Source organism: Meleagris gallopavo, chromosome 1 (genome assembly GCF_000146605.3).
Source record: "Meleagris gallopavo isolate NT-WF06-2002-E0010 breed Aviagen turkey brand Nicholas breeding stock chromosome 1, Turkey_5.1, whole genome shotgun sequence".
NCBI lineage: Eukaryota > Metazoa > Chordata > Aves > Galliformes > Phasianidae > Meleagris > Meleagris gallopavo.
The window spans coordinates 29,588,939-29,609,040 of NC_015011.2; the positions used below are offsets into that span (position 1 = coordinate 29,588,939).

Genomic DNA, 20,102 nt, shown 5'->3' on the forward strand with positions numbered 1-20,102 from the left:
AAAAAACCTGCTAGAAATGAGAATAAAATCTGTTTAAGTAATTCTTTAAACAACTCTTCTTGCTGTTACTTGAAGGTTTCTTACTAGATTTTTTTTTTGCTTCTTACTGCTGTAGGGCTAGTATGACATCCATGTTGTTGCCTGTATACGTATAGGCATATATATATATATCTGAAGGGCAACAGTTCTCTCCTTGGCCACAGCCAGAGATGCTAGGAAGTGTGCTGTGGGTCAGAGGGGTCTGCAGAGCCACAAGTGGTTGGGACGTGAGCCAGTAGTGGCTGCTGAGGGATAGGTGACTGTGACAGACAGTATGTAGGCAGTGCTACTTCAGTGGAGCATTATGGTTTTGTAGGTTGCAACTCATTAACTTTTTGAGAAAGATTCAAGGTCTTCATTGCTTGTTACACCTCTATCAGATTTTCTCTCTTCTTTGTCCAGTTTCCTTTGAGCCTACATACTTTTCATCAGCCACTGTATTTCTTACTTGTATGGAAAAGTGAAGAATGGTCTCATCCTTGTATTTGGGCTGAGTTGCCTTTTGGTCAGTGGATGGAATACAAATAAGTCTGTGATATTCATGCTCACACAGCACTGAGCTCCCTCTCCTGTGTGTTCCTGTTAGGAAAGTAGCTGGGTTGGTTTTTTTGTTGTTTTTTTATTACCTTTGCATTAAAAGTATTGTCTCGATTCCTAGTTCAAAATATCCAAAACTTTCATTCTCTCACTGCCAAATTGCCACATCGTGTACTTCCTCAGGAGGATATGTTAAAAGAAAAGCTAAAACACTGAATGTTCTCTGAGGGCAATAGAAAGACGAGAAGCAAACTAATTTTTCTCAATTTAGAGGGAAAAAAAACATTAAGGAAACATCATCATCTGAACAGCTTAATTGTACTGCCGCGTGCTGAGCAGTTAACAGTGGATAAAACTCTTAGATTACTGATCAGCTATTTCAGTGTTTTAAAAGGACTGAACTTTCTGAAGCAGCGTGAAAACCATCAGGAGCTGAGTGTGCTTGGATCCTGCTGCGGAGGTCTCCAATCTGCTTCCATAAAGCACCAGGAAAGTAGCTGTCTGACTGTATGTAATCAGTCTCCAACAGCAAGAGTCAGGAATTTTGTTTGCCCACCTCCCCTTCTTACCTACTTTTTCATACTGCTTTTAATGCTGCAGGGCCTCCTGTTACACATCATGATGTTCAGCTACAGATCTTTGTTAAAGACAGAACACAAAATGATTCAGACAACACCAACTAAAGCATCAATCTTTATTTATAAAGTAGATTACAAAATAGACAATTTCAACATCTGAAGGTGTTTTTCATTGAATACACAGACACAGTAAATCAAAAGTTTCCTTTATCAGTGTGTTTATCTGTGTGATAGAGCAATTATTACTTTGATTAGTTTTACAAACCCCTGGCAGGAGGTTTATTAGATCAATTTCTCCCTACTTGGCAACATAAACATTTCAAAAATAATTACTTGTCATGTTAATTAGCAGCTATTAAATAGCTTGTGAGTTAAGTGCAAGCAGCTGCAGTGCTTTGGGGCATTTATGAAGGCTAAGGACAATTCTGAATGGACACTTTCAATTATGAAACGACCAGAGACAGTTTACAGAGTAACTTTTCTTAATGCCCTCACTTTGTGCTGGCTCTGACTATTCTTTAACAATAGGTGTTATGTGAGGCAACTGTATGGGTGTAAACATGATAGATCTTTCTGTAAGATGCTTATTGCTTTGTCAAGAGAATAGCTAGGGGCCAAGAGAAGCAGTTGGCAGTGCAAGACTTCATATAATTTAAAGAGAATTGGTAGCAGGCTTTCTCTTTTATGGAAAAAGGAGGGGAATACACTCAGGACATTACTCTTTGCTGGCTGGCTGTACAACCGCATGAAATATTTTCAAGTAAAGTAGAATAACTTACTGTCTGCTTTGGGTTGAACTGTACAGCAGCTCGTTATAAACTCGTTCATGTAATCACTTAACAGCTCTGGCCATCCTCCAGATTAAGTTTCCTACTTCCTACCCTCACTTACCTAAAGCAGGATTAAGGGATGAAAAAAACAACCCCACAACCTGCACATGACCATATCAGGCCAAACTGTTCCTTATCCAAAATATTTCATACTAAAAAGCTGAACTTCTTTACTGGCTCAAGTGAGGGTAAAAATGTATGTGCACTCCTTATGGCTGAGATGCAGACAGGACTATTAAATTCAAACAAAAAGCCCTCTCAAAGTCATTTTTAACTGCTACAGTAAATGTTTACCTTAAAAAAGAAAAAAAAAGATTTTGGTGCTGATAGGATTCAGATTTCAACTAAAAATAAATGTAATTACAGTGTGCAAGCTGCATACACATTAACAATGTTTAAAAACAATAATGTTTGTATGACATTACACAAGAAGAAAAATTCCTCAGACCTGCTCCTTGCCCTAAAGGGAAAGGAAGAAGAGGCAGAAAAAGAACAGAGCAGCTGAGGGCGGGAGATGAGCTGAGGATCATCAGGAGCTACTGAACTGGGCTGATGTAGTGTATAAGATTAAATGAAAAAAGCTGAGGTGTCAGATCTCTACTGCATATAGAAAAAAAAAAAACCACCATAAAACCAGCAAGTATTGCAACCTTCATATTGCACAGTGCAATTTCAAACGTCAATAACAAGTCAGTATCACCAAACGACGTAATAGCGTGAGCTAACAATTGTTTTCATCAGGAACTAGTAGTGTTTAAGCCTTATTTCCTTACAGAACTATTCTAAGATCAACCTTCCGTCAGGTAAACAAATGATTCAGATATCCAAGTGTACAGCCAACACCTATATGCAGTGATCCAAGACTTGCAACTCCCATTAGTTTTAAACAATAATCAAAAATACAAAGCTCGATACAGGACACTGAGAAGCAAGACCCCACCGGGGAACATAATCTATCCTTTAGAACTTGCCTCATTACACAATTTTAAAACGTTTAAGGTTATTTGATTTCTACATCTATTTCTTCTTTAACCTCCTTATTAAAGTCATCTATTTTTTCCCCTTCCTAATAAACAGATGACTCATGGTTCACTGGAGTTCAGACTATCCTGGCTCATTTCAGTGTTTAGATGAGAAGCAGAAAAATTGACAAATTCCACAAAATGCTACCAAAGTGCCAGGCAAAGACCTAGTTGGATTTTGTTTAAGATTTGATTTACTATTAAAGTTCAAACATTTAGGAATATTTGGTTTTACAGTATCCTGAAAGTTCAAGTTGCAGTTGATAATGCAATGACACCAGGATCTCAATAAGTCACTATTACAAAGCAAGTCTATTTCCATTTTTACTGAATTTGCAGTTTTAGATCCAAGTACACAGAAAATCAATGATTTAGAAGAAACTTTAAGCTTATTGCTTTGAAAGCAGCTCCATAATTTACTGAGTATAGTGACCGCGTGTTTTATCACATTAGACTTGGTCATTTGGTAATATATATAATGCTGATAAGTGGTATCTAAGTCTGGAAAAGCTGTAGTGGTTTTATGTCAGATTTCTTTAAGAGACAAGCCCACCATATTAGTTGTAAATTTGAAATGACCATGCTTTTGCATAGGAAAAAATAAAAATAAGCTATTCCTGAACAAGCACTTGCATAAACTAATAGATAATGGATTTTAATCTTTCTAGTATAAAAACCCAAACCCAACAATCCATCACATCAAAAAACAGAAGAAAACATTCTGTTGCATTACTGTCCATAAAAGTTACCAGGAAAAATAAAGATTTATCTGGAACAATGACAGCTTCAACTCTTCATACAAGTGAAATCTTGCAGATTTCAGTAGGCTACTCAAACAAATACAGGTTCATTATCTACACATACAGCTGCTACTTACCCACAGAAAATGTGGGCTTAATAGTCTTGTCTGTGAAGTTTATAATCACGTGTTTTGCTATTAAATAATGGATTCTAATTTAAAACAAAAGAGTACTAGCTTAGTTTTCTACCTTTAAAATAATTAACTCTTCCAGGTGTTGTAAAATATGGTCAACAAATATAACTGTGTAACAACACAGGAAGTACTGAGTTCAGAAGAGGGGTGAGTAGAAAGAATATTTTTTACTTTTTTTCTTTAGCATCTATAAATGGAATGGTTTCAGTTCATTGGCAAAAGTCAGGATTTCATTTTTTCTTATTGTAAAACCTTATAATTAATGCAAACAACAGTTTCTAATCACTGGGTGTTTCAGTCTCTGCTGGGCCTCTGATGAGTCTTCGTATTCCTCTCTTCCCTGCAGGACCTTTTGGTTTAGCAAAACTTTGCTTATGTGCATGTTGTTTTGGATGAACCTCTTCATAAAGAAAGTCAGCAGTTAACTCATCACCATTATCTATTTCAATCTAGAAAAAAAAAAGTTACATTCATCTTAAAGATGTATTTAATAAAATGCAGAAATTTTGCTGAAGCTCTAAAAGCTATATTAAAACCAATATGTGCAATAATATTCAGAGCCCAGCATGAAATGTTCTCTACCTTGTGCCTAAGCACCTCACCTCCTCTTGGATAGCTTTTTTTATACTCTTACCAGATTTGAGTTAAGTGCATTTTGATTTCATTAGCTCTTCCGTCAATAAAAGCAGAAATACATACACCAAGTAACTTCTGCCCCAAGCTTTAGCACAGTGTACAATACTAATAACTGAGTACACATTCCACGTACAAGCAAGTGCTTATTAGTCCTTTGTTAGAAATTTCCTTTATAATATGAGAGCAGCATGTGATCTTTCAGAACTGTAATTTCCTTTATTTCTTCTCCCTTCAAAAGCAAAAACTTTTAATTGTTCCAATCAGATCTTCACACTTTCAGAATTTTTTTTCCAGTATAAAGTGCATTAAAAAATTGTAAAAACAATGTGCATATATATTGCTGTCTCTTGAGAACAGAAGGGAGGAGTATAAAAACCTCACACAATTAGTGGAGTACTGCAACTCAGCAAGTATTCAAGCCAGAGAAAAGCTAAAACAAATTAAATTAACAAGCCTGAGATTTTTCTTTGTTTTGTTTTAAATGGAAGAATGTAAACCTGAATAAAACACTGTTTTGAAGCCAAGGCCCAGTTTTTAATTACACAAATTCAGAGTTCAGACAAATGCTTTGGCACTGCATGTGAGTATTCAGCATTTCATGGCCCCCTAACTCTAGCACTTGCCACAATCCACTGTATTGCCATTGCAAGTACATGCCTCAAAAAGAGGTCTACAGGAATTTCAAGCACCACGTGGTGTATTTGTCTTATTCTAACGAAGAAATTTCTGAGGAATGTTATATAAAACCATTCAGCGATGATATCTACTCAAGCTACATCATCACAGTAAAAACTTCTTTCAGGTAGACAATAATCAGAAACCAAAGCTCAAAATTATTCTAAACTTAGAGTAGAAATGTTAATAGGTCATATATTTCACATTCACATGGACCGTTATTGTCTGTGCTGCTCTGGAAGTGAGAAGCCACTTGTTCTTTATGCACAGTAGTATAATCTTTGCAACTGGAAAGATCAGCATTCTCCTAAGTCCTTAATTACACCATCAAAGGCTCCTAAGAGGCAGTTTAAGTTCCAGAACTGCTGCTTCCTTTTTCTTTCATTTTGAAAATCATTACGTAACCTCGGCCTTAAAGGAATTCAGAGTTCAGCAATAACATGCTGTGATCCAAAGAACGACAGGCCTTTTAGTAAGAAATCATGTTATTTCTGAATAGTCCTTCAGAGTACTTTCAAACACCCTCTTGCACAAGAACAGGTTTACTAAAACTATGTAGAAATTATGAAGCTTAGTTAATAAGTATTTCTTGTTCAGGACAAGCTCTTAAATAGGTCTTTAATAGCCATACAGCACCTTTCATTGTTTACAGAAAGTGGTGGCAGAAACAATTATGGTTAGATATTAGAAAGGGAATTGAGCGATGGAGTATTCCCAGTGTACTTACCTTTCGAATTATTTGCATCCACAACTGTCTTTCTACAATTTCTAGAAGTGGACTTTTGCAACTAGAGTATAGCATTCGCTCTCGTATACTACAGGTATAGCCTGGCATGGAGTAAATGAAAACTGCAGAAAAAGCAGAACAAAAATAAACCTTATCAAAACCTGTATCACAGAATCATTTACAGCAGAAAGACACTGCAAACCAACTTTACAGTATGAAAGCTAAAACACCCAGAACATGGTTTTGTGCATTTTACTTGAGTAAGTGTTTCATTTCTAAAAGGAAGTATCTTTATTTTTTCACATGACTACTGATCTATGTGTGTTCATAACTAAAAGGAATAGTTCACTACTTTCTAAATGTAAAGACTCTTCAGAAATCAGTTTGGCAACCAAATGACTTTGAAATTTATGGCTACAAAGAGAGGTCAGACACTCAAAGCTATCTACTTTCACGATGCATCTTTCTCTGCCTCAAGGTTACGGAAGTATTTGAAACAAACCAATAACATTTCATGTTGGGAAATTTTCCCGTACCTATGGATTCCAAATAGTCTCCTTCATGAGTATGCTTATATAGGAAAAAATGGTAACGTGCAGCATCCTTTGGAATTCTTTTTGGCAGGTCCTTAAGTTCGGTATGAAGTGTGTTGGCTAGAATAATAATTTCATTTTTCATATCAATTTGCTGTTAACGAAGAAAATTGCACACAGTTAATACACAGAAAACAAGCCAGAGAATATGACAGAGTAGAAAAAAAAGATTTCTAGTACAGAATGGTAACTTATCAGTATATGGCACCAACACACATAGTTTACTGTGCAAGTAATCTATTTAGTACCTGTTATTAAAAATAATCTGAAGTGTCTTATACTTACCAGTTGCACATAGTTGAGTTGCTTATTTCTCAATTTCTCCAGAGCCTGAATAGCTTCCTTAGCAATAGGGAACGCTACTCCTTGCAGAGTTTGATGCTTAGTATCTACACCAACATCCGTTTGTACCTGGAACACAAGCCAATGAAAATACAAACAGGAACCTTTGCAGGCATTCATTTGGTTTCTGAGAATGCATTGCATGTGGTTACACACAGAGCTGTCAGCAGCTATTCCAAGAATATGTTATGCCAAACCATCAATCCCCTTATACTAACTTTTTTTTTAATTAACAGGTCACATTTGCTTTCTTACCTGAAAACAGTTTCATATATGAAGCAGCAGAATCCATGGAATCACAAGAGAGAAAACTGCCTAAGTGTCAGGGAAGATCTAGCTAAACTCTAGTACAAACATAAAATAAGAGTCTGATTTTCCTGTGTTGCACTGTACTTCTGAACTGACAGTGTTGTTCCTGAACTTTATCGTGATATGTTTTAGATAATAGGAGAATGTGATTATAGGAAGCCAACATTCTGGGAAGAATGGAGAAAAAACATGTCTTAGAGAGACTGATCTTCTTGAAGGAAAAAAAAAGAAGCACCTTCCCTCCCTCCCACTTCAGCATCCTCCTTCAAAAAGCCTATACCAAAAAGAAAGCAAACAGATAAACAAGCAGAGCTTCGATTTTTGACTTCTAGGAGCTTTAACACAGAGTGGAAAAATCTATGGTAACTGCAAGCTAGACAGTCGCTCATAATCTAGTTATCTTAGACACAAACTATTACAGATAAAAGGACAGTTGTTTTAAAGATACTTCTCAAGAATTTGTGTGGCATATCTTAATATTCATGCACGATTTCTCTGAAAATGAGCTCTGGCCTCCAGCATTGCCAAACCTCATCTTTCTGTGCAAGTATTAGCTTTTGAATGTACTGACTTCCTTTTATAATTTTACAAACACATGTAACATTGGTGATGAGGCAGTTAAGAAGACAGAAAAGCACACAAAATAGAAAGTGTGGGTTTTAGATCTGTCAGCTGAAAGATGTTCAGATAGCGAAATATTCAACAATGATGAAAATAATGAAAAACAAAGATACTTGGGGCAATACTAAATAGTACTTCATATTTTAAAGGACAGCTTATCAGCATCAGGGAAGGAGAATGTGAAATCAGATAGGCAGAAGAGCTTACTTTTGTATTAAGTTTAGTAAATTTAATAACACAATCATATGACAAATATTTGCAAAGTATATCTGCATAAAAATCTGACTAATAAATGTTATTAAATTGGCATCACAGAACAAAATGCAGTAAAAAAATTAAAAACCAGAAAAGCCAGCTACGAAGTCGGGACAAGAAGAAAATAACCCAGCATAACACTAGGTTTAGGAGAAGAAACCAAATCTACTTGTCCATACCATAACATATGTAAGCCCACTGAAGCTAAGCTAAATATCCAAGTCACTTAAAAATACCTAAATCATACCATAAGATTTGTTAGTGATGGCTGCTGAGGAGGTAATAAAGTGGCAGATGGAATTTTGATGTGAGTATACATGTAAAACATTACATGCAGAAGGAAAAATACCTTTCTTCTACCTGCATGGTGATGAGGTTGAACTAGCTACTAACATTCAGGTCACACAAAATATTTATCTGAAAATGTCAGCCCAGTGGTTACTTTAGGCAAAAATCAATCAAGCAAACAAGGCATCACCCACCAACAAATGAAATGTTAGAAGTTGTTAAGAGTACAGAATACATCATTACACAGTTCAGCTATCAGTAACATGCTTTTATCTTGAATACCACATGCAGTTCTGGTTTCTCCATCCCTGCTTTTTATAAATTTTATAAAAGAACTGGAAAAACTGCAGAGAAAAGCAGAAGGATCAGAAGTGTGCCATGCCTACTTCAGGAGGAAGAAGTACACAGATGAGAACTCTTCAGCCCACAAGAGAGAACTGGTCAGGAATGCAGAGGTCTTGTGGATATAGTGGAGAGTGAGGGGAAAAAAGTGAGGAATGGCTTTTATCTGCCTTCCCCATGATATCTGTAAGGGTATAAGCTCATAGATAGCAGGCAGCAGTTCTTTACATAGTACTTTGCCAAGCTGTAATAACACTGCTATAGGTATCTGTGGCCAACAAAACTTTATGAGGATTTAGAACAATGATAGGACTATGTATGATGGATGGAAAAAAAAAAAATTAAAAGTATTATATAGCAAAACATCATATCTTACTTTGGAAGAGTCCTATCTGCAAAGGCTGAGGCAATGAGAGAATTGCAGGGGTTGGAAGGGACCACAAGAGATCATCGAGTCCAAACCCCAAAGAATATTCAAAGGAATTATCATGCCCTTATCTTGCTCTTACACCCTTCCCAGATTCCTGCCGTTGTTCACTCAGTGTCCTGACAGCAGTAAGATAAACCTTTGATCTGATTAATTCAAATATTTCTTAGATAATTATGAAAGAACATAAAACGTAGAAAACTTTTTTTTTATTATTTTTAATCATAGAATTGCTCAGCTTGGAAACGACCTTGAAGACTGTCAAAAGTCCAACCTCAACCTGACCATACTACCCTAACTCTAACAAACAACCCTCTGCTAAATCATGTGAGCACTACATCCAAACAGTTTTTAAACACGTACACATTCTCTTAATATCAGAAAGCTTTTTGTTTGTGGAAGCTAAAGCGTGAAAGTTAATGAAATACTGCTCCACTGAGCCTAACCACAGGTTTCGTACTGGCTGAAATAACAAAGGTACAAATGACACAACTTAACATAGTTCAAGATGTTCCAAATGAAGCCAAAAAGGCAGCAACATACAGATAATGCATGCTTGAGAAGTACTGCTATTGCTGCTGAATCATAGAATCAGTATGGTTGGAAAACACCACTGAGATCATCTAGTCCAACCATCAACCTGAAGTTTCATTACAGAACATGAACTATTAGTCAGTGTGAATTGGCTGTTACACAACATGCACATAGGGGATAAAAGACAGCACTAATATCAGAAGTAAGTGATCATTGATACCATGGAAGTTTTACATTCTTTAATGGTTTTTTTTTGTTTGGTTTTTTGTTGTTGTTGTTGTTTTTCCTAAAGCTAATCAACTAAAATGAAGTGTCTGGTAATGATGAGCACATTTCTACATTGAGTTAATCAAAAATAGATATGGAGAGCAAAGACATCACAGAAAGAAATGTTAAAAAAAAAAACAACATTGTTACAGCAAAAGCATACTAAGGAGTGAAAACTTTAGGAAAGATAAAGAGCTGTGTTTAACATGATAGCTTGCTGGCATCCAGCTGGAAAAACATGTCGCATTTCAAACATGTGAACAATGGCTGTAAAATAAGGCTGAAGAATTCATAAGATCAACACAAGATCTATTAAGACATGTCTGAATGCAAACAGAGATTAAATGATGGAAAAATTTGAGAAAAGAATCCTCTGAAACATTTCAGTCATTGGCTAAACAGCAATTTGTCATCACATTACTTGTTTAAAGGCACATGCTAATAGCCCTTCCATAAAGCATTTGTGGGAAAAGCAAATGGATATTTTTAAAAGAAATGGTTAGTTCTTTTGGATTTCTGTTTTTACTTTTATTGAACTTCGTCTTATTTCTTCCCAGTCTTCAAGTAAAGACAAGTGAACTGGTTCTGGAAGCACTAGATAATGGCTGCTGAAATATTCTTCGGAATTACTCACTGCAACAGTTGCTATTTGGTATTTTCTCTACAGTTTCTGCCACCATGTGAAATGTGGGCTACCAGAGAATAGTTGAGGCTGATCTCTCAAAGTCCCCTCGTTCAACCCCCAACCCAAGGAGGACCACCCAGAGCAGGGTACCCACCCCCACGCTCCAGGTGGCCTTTGAAGATCTCCAACAAGGGGACTGCACAGTTTCTCAGGGCAACCTGAGTGCCTATGGTTGGTAACCCTCACACTGAAGCACATCCACTGACATTAAAAGCATGTTAGGCAGCTGGCCTCTGACAAAAACATTGGCCCTTGCAAACTCAGCAAGATCTCACTACTCTGTCTCCAGCCATCAGCATCCTGCTATCCCTACTCACTGAGTGAGGCATTTATATTCTCATCCACTCAAAAACTTACTAAAGCTTTCGATTTTCTGTTCTTTTTTACTCTAGAAAAGCCTCTACCTACACCAGGAACTCTGTATCCAATGGCCCAACCTGCTGAAAGTTGCTGTAGGTACCTCATTAATCTTAATTTGTCGAAGTTCCTCTTCTGCTGCAGTCAGAGGTGCAGGGGCAGACTGTGATATCAAATATTTTTTATATCCGTTCAGTGAAACATCATCCTGAAAGCACAGTATCAGTATTCATCATTTTTCAGCACTAAAGTATTTTTTCTAACACAGTTCATGCAGCAGTTATTTCCCATACGTTTACATTCATTTTATTCAAACAGAGACTGCAAGTGTACATGCATTTGCAAGCTCAACTCGGCATCCTGAACAGCAGGATTTGCTCTTATACCCAACTGTACAGTGGGCAGCATTTCCACAGTCAGCCCATAATTACCTCACTAATTCAAAAGTAAGTCTTTGTGAAAACAGAGATATACATGAAGTTATTTAGACCTCTTCATGCATGCACCTCGGAACTATCTTCTCATAACTGAACACTCAACTATTAGCATTTTCATTGACAAATTGGTAGCTACTAAAATTCTTATTCCATAAATTAAGATGGCAGCCATGGACTTGAGTCCACTTTCACAGTCAAATTTTAAAGAACAGACAGCTTCATACCCTTGGTTTAAGATAAAAACGTTTGCTTTCAGTTGCTAAAGTCTCACCAATAGCTGTTCTAGCCCACCTGATTCAGACCCGTACACCCACAATGGCTTTTGTAAACAACTGGCCTGAAAGTTTTAACGGTTACAGCTTTTGAAGGATTCATAAACATGCAGTGAGATTAAAAGACTGTACTGTTAGTCGTGGATGATTTAGTTTTAATACCTATTTGAAGGAAGGACATCTTAATCTTAAATTGTTAAATATAATTACTTTTTCAAATGCGAGTTATTACATTTTAACGTTTGAATAACACACAAAATTTTCAACCTCCTATTTCCTTCATCAAAAAGAGCAACATCACCAGAAATTAATACCAGTAAAATCATCTAATACAATTAGTATTCCCTAGAACATACCTCTACTGTTCCAAATACTTCATCCTTAATATGACCACCTCCAAATTCTTTCTTAAGTGTTGCCCGGGTTGCTGCATACAACATCTTTTGACGAACCTGATATATCATAAAACAGTGTTTTTTTTGTTTATTTCTTTCTTCTATTTAGTATACAAAGCTCAGGTGTACAACAGCATTTTGGGGTACCAAGCCCATAAACAGCCTTCTTGAACAAGTATTTTAGGACTTGAAAGTGCAGTTTGAAACTGCATTTATTAATAATGAATGAAATCACAGAATGAGTTCTGGAGCATGATACTAATATATGCTATTAAATTCTCAAGTGCACAATAAGACATTTTACTATGCATTATTATTAAACTAATTCCAAAGCCAAACTGCAGCTTTAATTAGAGTATGAGCTTTAAAAATATAATAATAATTAAAAAAAAAACACAGAACACAATCCTTACTACTTCTATATAGGAAAAAATAAACACAACAGCTTAGATCACTTGTCACCAGTCTGTCTATTGTATTGTGATACATCACAGAAAGAGCAGACTGCAAATAATTCATTATTATTTTTGATTTGGTAGTTCAACTACAGAATGGAAAAATGAAATTTTCTAGAGCAGAAGACCTAATGATGCTTGCTTCCTATCAATTTGCATCCAACATACATATTCCTCTCCTTGCAGTCCCATTTTCCCCAGCTTATTTCACCACCGTGCCATCCTCATCAGAATACCCTCATCTTTTCCACTCAATTTCTTCTATGCACTCCTCTGCTCTCCTACTGTTTCCTAAGTGTTATTCAAAGTAGGGCAGGAATCTGGGAATAGATTTACTTTGTCCTCCCCTATCTTACATTCCCTGAATCTGGAGCTAATACCTTACTTTCACCTAGAAATTGATAAGGCTGACTTCCCTTTCCTCCCGTGCTCTGTAAGAAAGAGAACATTCTCAGGTGGGTCACAGACCCACAAATGCCAACTGGTCTGCCAGCAAAGCAAACAGAATAAGCAGTTTGAGCTCAAACTATCATCTTTCTCTCTATGATGACAACAATGGGATTTCTGTCCTATGTTCTTCTATTATTTCCATGAACACTGACAGAAAGATAAGCAAACAAAAAGCATGATAATGTGTGCTTTTCCTCAGACCAAGCTAGAAATAAGTTGGATCAGCTACACTCCATCTAGACTCACAATCAGCTTCAAGGAAGATGTCTCTACAGTTTCCTTGGAGAAAGTGTGATGAAGGCTGGGGAACGCTTCATTCCCCAAATCCCTCTCATCTAGGATTTGGATCAAACAATACTGTTGAAAAAATGTTACAAATGTACGTCCTTTGCATCTTCCCTACAAAGACAGGCTGAGGGAGTTGGGCTTGTTCAGCCTAGAGAAGAGAAGGCTGCAGGGTGACCTCATTGCAGCCTTCCAGTACCTAAAGAGAGCTTACAAACAGGAAGGGAGTCAACTCTTTTACACGGGTAGATAATGGCAGGACAAGGGGAAATGGTTTTAAGTTGGAGGAGGGAAGATTTAGGTTGGATGTCAGGGGGAAGCTCTTTACTATGAGAGTGGTGAGGTGCTGGAACAAGCTGCCCAGAGAGGCTGTGGATGCCCCGTCCCTGGTGTTCAAGGCCAGGTTGGATGGGCAGCCTGATCTAGTATAAGATATGGAAGTTGGTGACTCTGCCTGTTGCAAGGGGGTTGGAACCTGATGATCCTTGAAACCCCTTCCAACCCAAGCCATTCTATGATTCTATGAGTACTACTTACAGGAGAGTGATCAGGTGACCATGCAATAAAGATCCATTCATATCCTTGAGCATTCTGAGAATCTAATCTGTACAAAATGTAACACGGTTGCTTGTCTTCAAGAAGAGGAAGAACAAAAGGATCGTAATCCTTTTCCCATGATCCAAGTGGCCGCCTAGAGGATCCCAGAACAAGTTGCTCTAAAACCAATAACCAAAACCACAGGTTAGCAATTATATAGCTGATAGTGTTTTTCAAAATTAGTTATTAATAGTAATTAATCACTGTAACCATGCCCACAAGAATGGAAGTCAGGAGCATTCAGGGTGATAGCAGGCAAGTTCCTGCAAAAGTCATGTATGCATAAAGCCTAACTTACTTTAACCAAAATACAATTAGTTGAGAAGCAGTGCGCTGGCTGTCAGTTCTTTGATCTGAAGAGGTAAGACTGATATCAGTGTTTAGCATAATGCGTACAGGGAAGAAATAAAAACTGCCCTTTGCTAGTTCATTTACTTTTAAAATGAAATACTTAAGTAGAAATAAGATGAAAGTAGGTTTTTAAAAAAATTAGAATTACTGATTACTGACACACTCCAATGTTTGTACTCATGGTAAGGAGACAGTTACTCAGTTGCACAGTGAAAAGAGTTTGGAATAAACATGCTTGCAGTAATCACTTTAATTTGACAATGTAAGTAGATAAACCCCTTTCTAATACAGCTTCATAACTGCAGTCTCTTTAAATTACTGAAGTTGTTTATTATGTATAATTGGCTTAAGTCCGTAAAGAATACTTCAGATGAGATTTAATTATATGAACAACTGTAGCAACAAGATTTCTCTCTTACATACAAATCACATCTCAGCTTCCAAAGAAAAATATTACTCGGTATCTTTCAAAACATTTACCAACTTTCAAATATTAGACCCCACAGCCAAAGGAGAAACACCTTGTTTATACAGTTCCCACAGCAGTTTAAGGGCCCATAGCAGTTGGTATGCATAGTATCTTTTGAGAGTCTTGGACCTGACCTTTAATACTTCAGACAGAAGTACAACAGTCTCTAACTGCAGAACGTTTCAGACAAGGCACTCTCCCACAGTAGTATTCCAAGGCACAGAGCATGAACAGCTCAGAGAGAGAGTGAGTGTGTATTTGGCACTTCTTTGCATTAGATGCAAAGTAGCTGAAGCTGTACACATAGATAACCAAGATAACCAATAATGTACTTGGCAATTCTTAGCTCTAAGTGGCTTTACAGTCACTTGAATTTAGTAAAGAAACAAACACAAAAAAATAAACACGGCAACTATAATGCTCAGCAGCAAACCTGTTCCCTTATTCATTCAAATTAGTAGAACTCCATTTGAGTGTTATCTACTCATTATGGGCAGTTGCTGATCAGAGTTGTTCATCATGAAAGCAGACCTATGAGGCAACCATTTTGCTTCCAGCATTCTGAAAGCATTAAGAGCTTCTTTTTGAACTACAGAAAATAGAATTAAGCTGGTCTCTACTTCCACAAACAGACAAATTGTGTATACATATATACACACACAAGCACATAGAGAAAAAAGTTTAAGATAAAAATGGAAGACACTCCCTACTTATGACCTTCATTTTGTACTAAGAAGTATCATGTACACACAAGCATATTGTTTTAACTTGTTTTAACTTTCCTAATAAAAAAATATAGGCCAAGACTTAGTGCTGCTGAGACTTGCAGTGATCTGACTATAATATAACTGTTGCTTCCTTGAGAAAAGCAGGGAAAAACTTAAGCAAACACAAAGAATATAACAGCAAGTTACTTACCTAACAATAAATGTATGTATGTATGTATGTATGTATGTATGTGTATGCATGTACACATACACCTTTCCAACTAACAGGTTTTTCAGTGTACTGTAAATGAGTGAACTTTGGGAAGATGAAAAAAAAAAGAGGTAACGAGGTGGGCATTTCATGTACTTCTGAAAGAAGCAATGGGTCTTGGGAGAATATGAAATGACATTTGGAAGAAAAATTCTAATTTAGTAATACCATACCGAAACCTTAGCTTCACCAAGACTCAAATTCTACCTTCAGGATATGAAAGACCTTGGTAACATTAAGCTTTGAAGCGTTCTTGTTTTTTTAAATAATTCTACACGAAAATCACTAAAATAGGTAGGGAAATATCCAAAAGAATCAGGAAAAAATGGTAAAACTTGACTAACCATTGTCAATGACTATTTTCAAAATCCTGTATTTTCCATTTCTGGCTCCAACAAAGATGTCTTTAACATTTTCACTCGCTGAAAAAGAGAAAATAAAAGTAAGCAAATTAACACATTCTTCTTTCCAAGAACATTGTACTCAGGAAGTTAAAAACGACACTGGAAAAGCATACACCTGGCCCACCATGATGCTGGACTGAAAAAGGGACACAGGAGTGGTCAAATGCTGTTCCAGCCACAGGCATGCCACAAAAAGATCACAGACAACATTACAAACATCTGCAAAACAGCCCTGCTCACTCGGAATACCGTATCGTTTTCAACATTGTGAAAATTAAAGGTGACATCACATCATCACTCTCAGGTTTCACGGTTCACACAGTAACGCAATACAAATACAATGCATCTCAAATTACAGGAGCTTCATGAAGTCTGAAAGTTTGCAGTAAGCCTGCGGACACAAACTTGATGCCTGCCAGGAAAATGTTAGAGCCTGTCTGCAAAAATCACCTGCCTTTCCCAAGGATGCCTCTCTGAAGGGTACCAAGGAAGGCTAACGCTCTTCATTCATCTTCTCTGTCACCTTGCAAGCATTTTGATGACACTTTTCAATCTCTGACCCATCACAATAGGGCAGATTAAATGAATTCACAAAAAGTAGCTAAAAATATTCTCAAATTTCTATAATTCACATTGACATTACAATACAAGTATGATGGACCCCTTCTGTAAGCACAAGGAAGAACTGTGCTCGAGTCCTGCAGACATTATTCTAATTTCAACTGCTTTGCTAAATAATCTGTGTGCAGATCAGTTTAATTATACCCCTGACAGGGAGCTGTCCTGCATTTACTGAAGAACACTTGTTGCAAGCTGGTCCTTTAAGTAATCCCACAGCACAGAGGACAGCACCCGCAAAACAAACAGCAAACCAGGAAGCAAAGAAAAAGGATTATTTACAGTCACATTGAGGCCGAAGGACCAGATGGCATCTGGCTGTATTTCTGCCCATATTCAAAACATGTAAAACTCAGGTCCACGAAAGCAAAGGGCAGGTCCATTCTGGAATTCCACAATGGGCTGGGGGATGGAGTCGAAGCGTTGACATTTGCACAAACAAAACTGCATTGGGTTTCCAGTCCAAGCCCACCTTCATCTCAGTTAGCACCTTCCCACTCAGCAGTGCAGGCCCTCTGTAATCAGCTTTTCCAACCATCTCTGCCTTTCCTTGCGCTTCCATTCAGCACACAAACACTGCACCGCTTTCCTGACTTCCCAATTCCCCCCAAAATGGTTGTCCTTTTCAGGTCTACAATCCCTTGCTCTTTGTACTCTTGTATCAAGCCTGCACACCAAAACAACACCGAGATACAGCTGTCCTTTGCACTGACACCAGAACCACAACAGCTCCTGGAGTCATTTTCTGAGACAAGATGTTAGTGATCGAGAGGCAGTCTCACTATTTGAGAGATACACTTCTTTTCCCCATGCAGAGGTCAGAAAATTCACAACAGAGGAATAACGTGTTCTATTTAAACTTCCTGCAAAGATCTCAATTACAGTTTAGTATACAGAACCTCACTGGCTAACTAGCAGTTTAATTTCTTTTCTAAAAAACATTCACGATGATAAACGTGTCAGTTCTCTCCATATACATCACTGCTTCTGTTACAGAAGTTATATCTCAGTAGTGGAAATGCTTCATTGTACACTTGGGAAGAAATACATGGGATGTGTCTTAGTTCTACACACCCTGTTCTAACCAGCAATGCAAGTTATCTGCTGTTTCACTGCGCTTTTTTCACAGGCACTTTTCAAAAGATGCAACATACAAAGCTAAGATAGACAAGCTGACATGCATGAGGTCTGCTCTTTAAGTAATGCCTCTTATTTTATTATGTCAGCCCATGACATCAGAGGTGGATGTTGGTGGTATGACAGTAGATGCCGAACCGTCCCACCAATATTCCATTCCATGCTGTTGCTGTGTGACAGATGGCAGCACAAGGGCAGCCTGACACAATGGTGTCTGACATATAAGTGTGTATGATGTAAAAGCATACAAGTGAATTCCTCCATGCAGAAAAAACTGCACCCACTGACATTCATCAATGCTTGCTGAACATTCACGGAGACCAATCAGTGGATGTGAGCACAGTGAGGCAGAGGGTGGTGCATTTCAGCAGTGACAACAGCTACAGGGGTCACCTCTGCTGGTGCAGATTTTTATGAGCATGGCATGCAGGCTCTTGTTCATCAGTGGCCAAAATGCAGAACTAATGGTGGGGACTATGTTGAAAAGTAGTTTTGTAGCTGAGAGTTTTGCTTTATCAAATAGTGTTACTGTGCTCTTTTATCTATTCCAGTTTCCACGGAAATAAATAGGAGGCATTACTTTTGAGTAACCAACCTTCCTCAATGAGCAAATTTGCATTAAGTAAACTCTTTGGTTTTTGGACAGTCCCTTTATAAAAAAACTGGTTACAGTGTTCAAAGGACTGTGTAAAACGGCCTGTAAACATACACACGTATCAACAACTTACATTTACTCTGCTGCACTTTCAAAGTGATTTCTCTGTAACACGAAACATTAAAATGCAATGAGACTTATTTCAAAAATACACTTTTGAAATAATTTGGAAGAGTTGCACGTAGTCTTGTGAATCTCCCCACAGCTCAATGCACCCTGCAACTATTTATATTTGCTGCTCTGTTTGAAAGCCCCGTCCTTTTAACATTCGCCTGGTACACATCACTGTCCCCATTACTTCATTTCTGCTTCCAGAAAAGAGCGCTCCATGCTGCCAAATCTTGTGATTGTTTATGAGTGACAGTAGCCCGTTTGTTGCTAATGCCAGCAACTGCACAACAAACGCTATCCCTCTTCCAATTGCAGAAGCTTTGCTGCAAATGAGACCCTGGATAAGTGGGCTGCATCCCAGCCTGCCAAGGCAGGATCAGGGCAGGAAAGCAGCCGAGCTCACTGCGGCTCTCTTCAGAGGACAAAAGGCTCTCAAAGAAATGAGAGAGAACAGAAGAGGCTTAGCCATTCTTGGTCATGGTAAGCAACAGGGTGCTCTTGCCTTCCCTCTTGGTGCGGCTGGAGGGAGGAGCACAAGAGAATTAAGAGCCGCTGGAACAGTATTCCCAAACGTGGAAAAACACTGCTTGAGGTGCACCCCAGCCCGGGAAGGGACAATCAACTTAAAACAAGTGGCCATACCAACTTAATGCCAAGCTGATACTGGGGGGGGGGAAGGAAAAGAGGGGACGGCTGCGGAACAAACATATCCAGCAGCCAAAAAGGGGTTGGAAGAGCAGTTAAGAGCAACCCAGACCAGGACAAAAGTCACCTGCAACCATAAATGCGGGGGAGCAGACAAAGTACACCACATTAGTCACTGAGCGAGGCTGCAGAAAGCAAATAATAAAACCGCAAACCCCATAATCCTGCTGCTGCATTATCCCTGCTTAGCAGTGCTGTGATGCTGCGAGGCCGATAATCCCGAGAAATAGCACGTCGCCGTCTTCCAAGGCGGCTCCTCACATTCTCCAAGGCCTGGACACGCTGAGGAAAAAAGGGCTCTCCTGTACTTTTTCCCCGTCACGGGCTCGCCGGGATCCCTCCTTCCCAGCTCCGTCTCTCTCAAGGTCCTCCTCCAGCGCTGCGGTTCCTCAGTGAGCGGGGGCTGCCGCAGCGCTGCGGCGATACCTCGCGGGGCCGGAGGTCCCCGTCCGGCCGCCGGAGGACACCTGTGCACAGGGCACACCTTAGGCGCCACGCCGGGCGTTCTGCGGGAAATCCCTTCTAGCCGCACCCAGTCCGATCCCCGCTGCCCCGGGGCTGCCAGGCGCGGCCAGACGCGGAACCGCCACCCGCGGGGCTCCGACCCGCCGTGCGGCAGCTCCCGCTTCGCTCCGTTACGGGTGTAACCCCGGGAGAAAGGGCTAGCTGGGAGCGAACAAAGAAGCGGTGGGGAGAACGACGCTGCGGAACGGAGACGCGTAAGGACGCGGGGACGGCCCGGAGGGAAGGAAGGAGGGCAGTACCTTGGATGCCGGTTTGGTGGG

The 20,102-nt window shown here is 38.8% G+C and overlaps 1 protein-coding gene across 1 annotated transcript in view; it reads right to left on the minus strand.

The window, feature by feature from the left end:
• Positions 1-1,256: 1,256 nt before the first annotated feature.
• The window catches only part of TWF1 (twinfilin actin binding protein 1), a 33,429-nt gene continuing 14,583 nt past the window's right edge, over positions 1,257-20,102 (minus strand). Inside the window, exons 2-9 of the mRNA XM_010707299.3 lie at positions 16,032-16,109; positions 13,830-14,008; positions 12,064-12,159; positions 11,102-11,206; positions 6,857-6,982; positions 6,515-6,665; positions 5,979-6,100; positions 1,257-4,389 (exon numbers count right to left, since the gene is read on the minus strand). Of these exons, the coding sequence (XP_010705601.1) occupies positions 4,219-4,389; positions 5,979-6,100; positions 6,515-6,665; positions 6,857-6,982; positions 11,102-11,206; positions 12,064-12,159; positions 13,830-14,008; positions 16,032-16,109 (1,028 nt within the window). The 3' untranslated portion in view covers positions 1,257-4,218. The remainder of the gene's footprint in view (positions 4,390-5,978; positions 6,101-6,514; positions 6,666-6,856; positions 6,983-11,101; positions 11,207-12,063; positions 12,160-13,829; positions 14,009-16,031; positions 16,110-20,102) is intronic.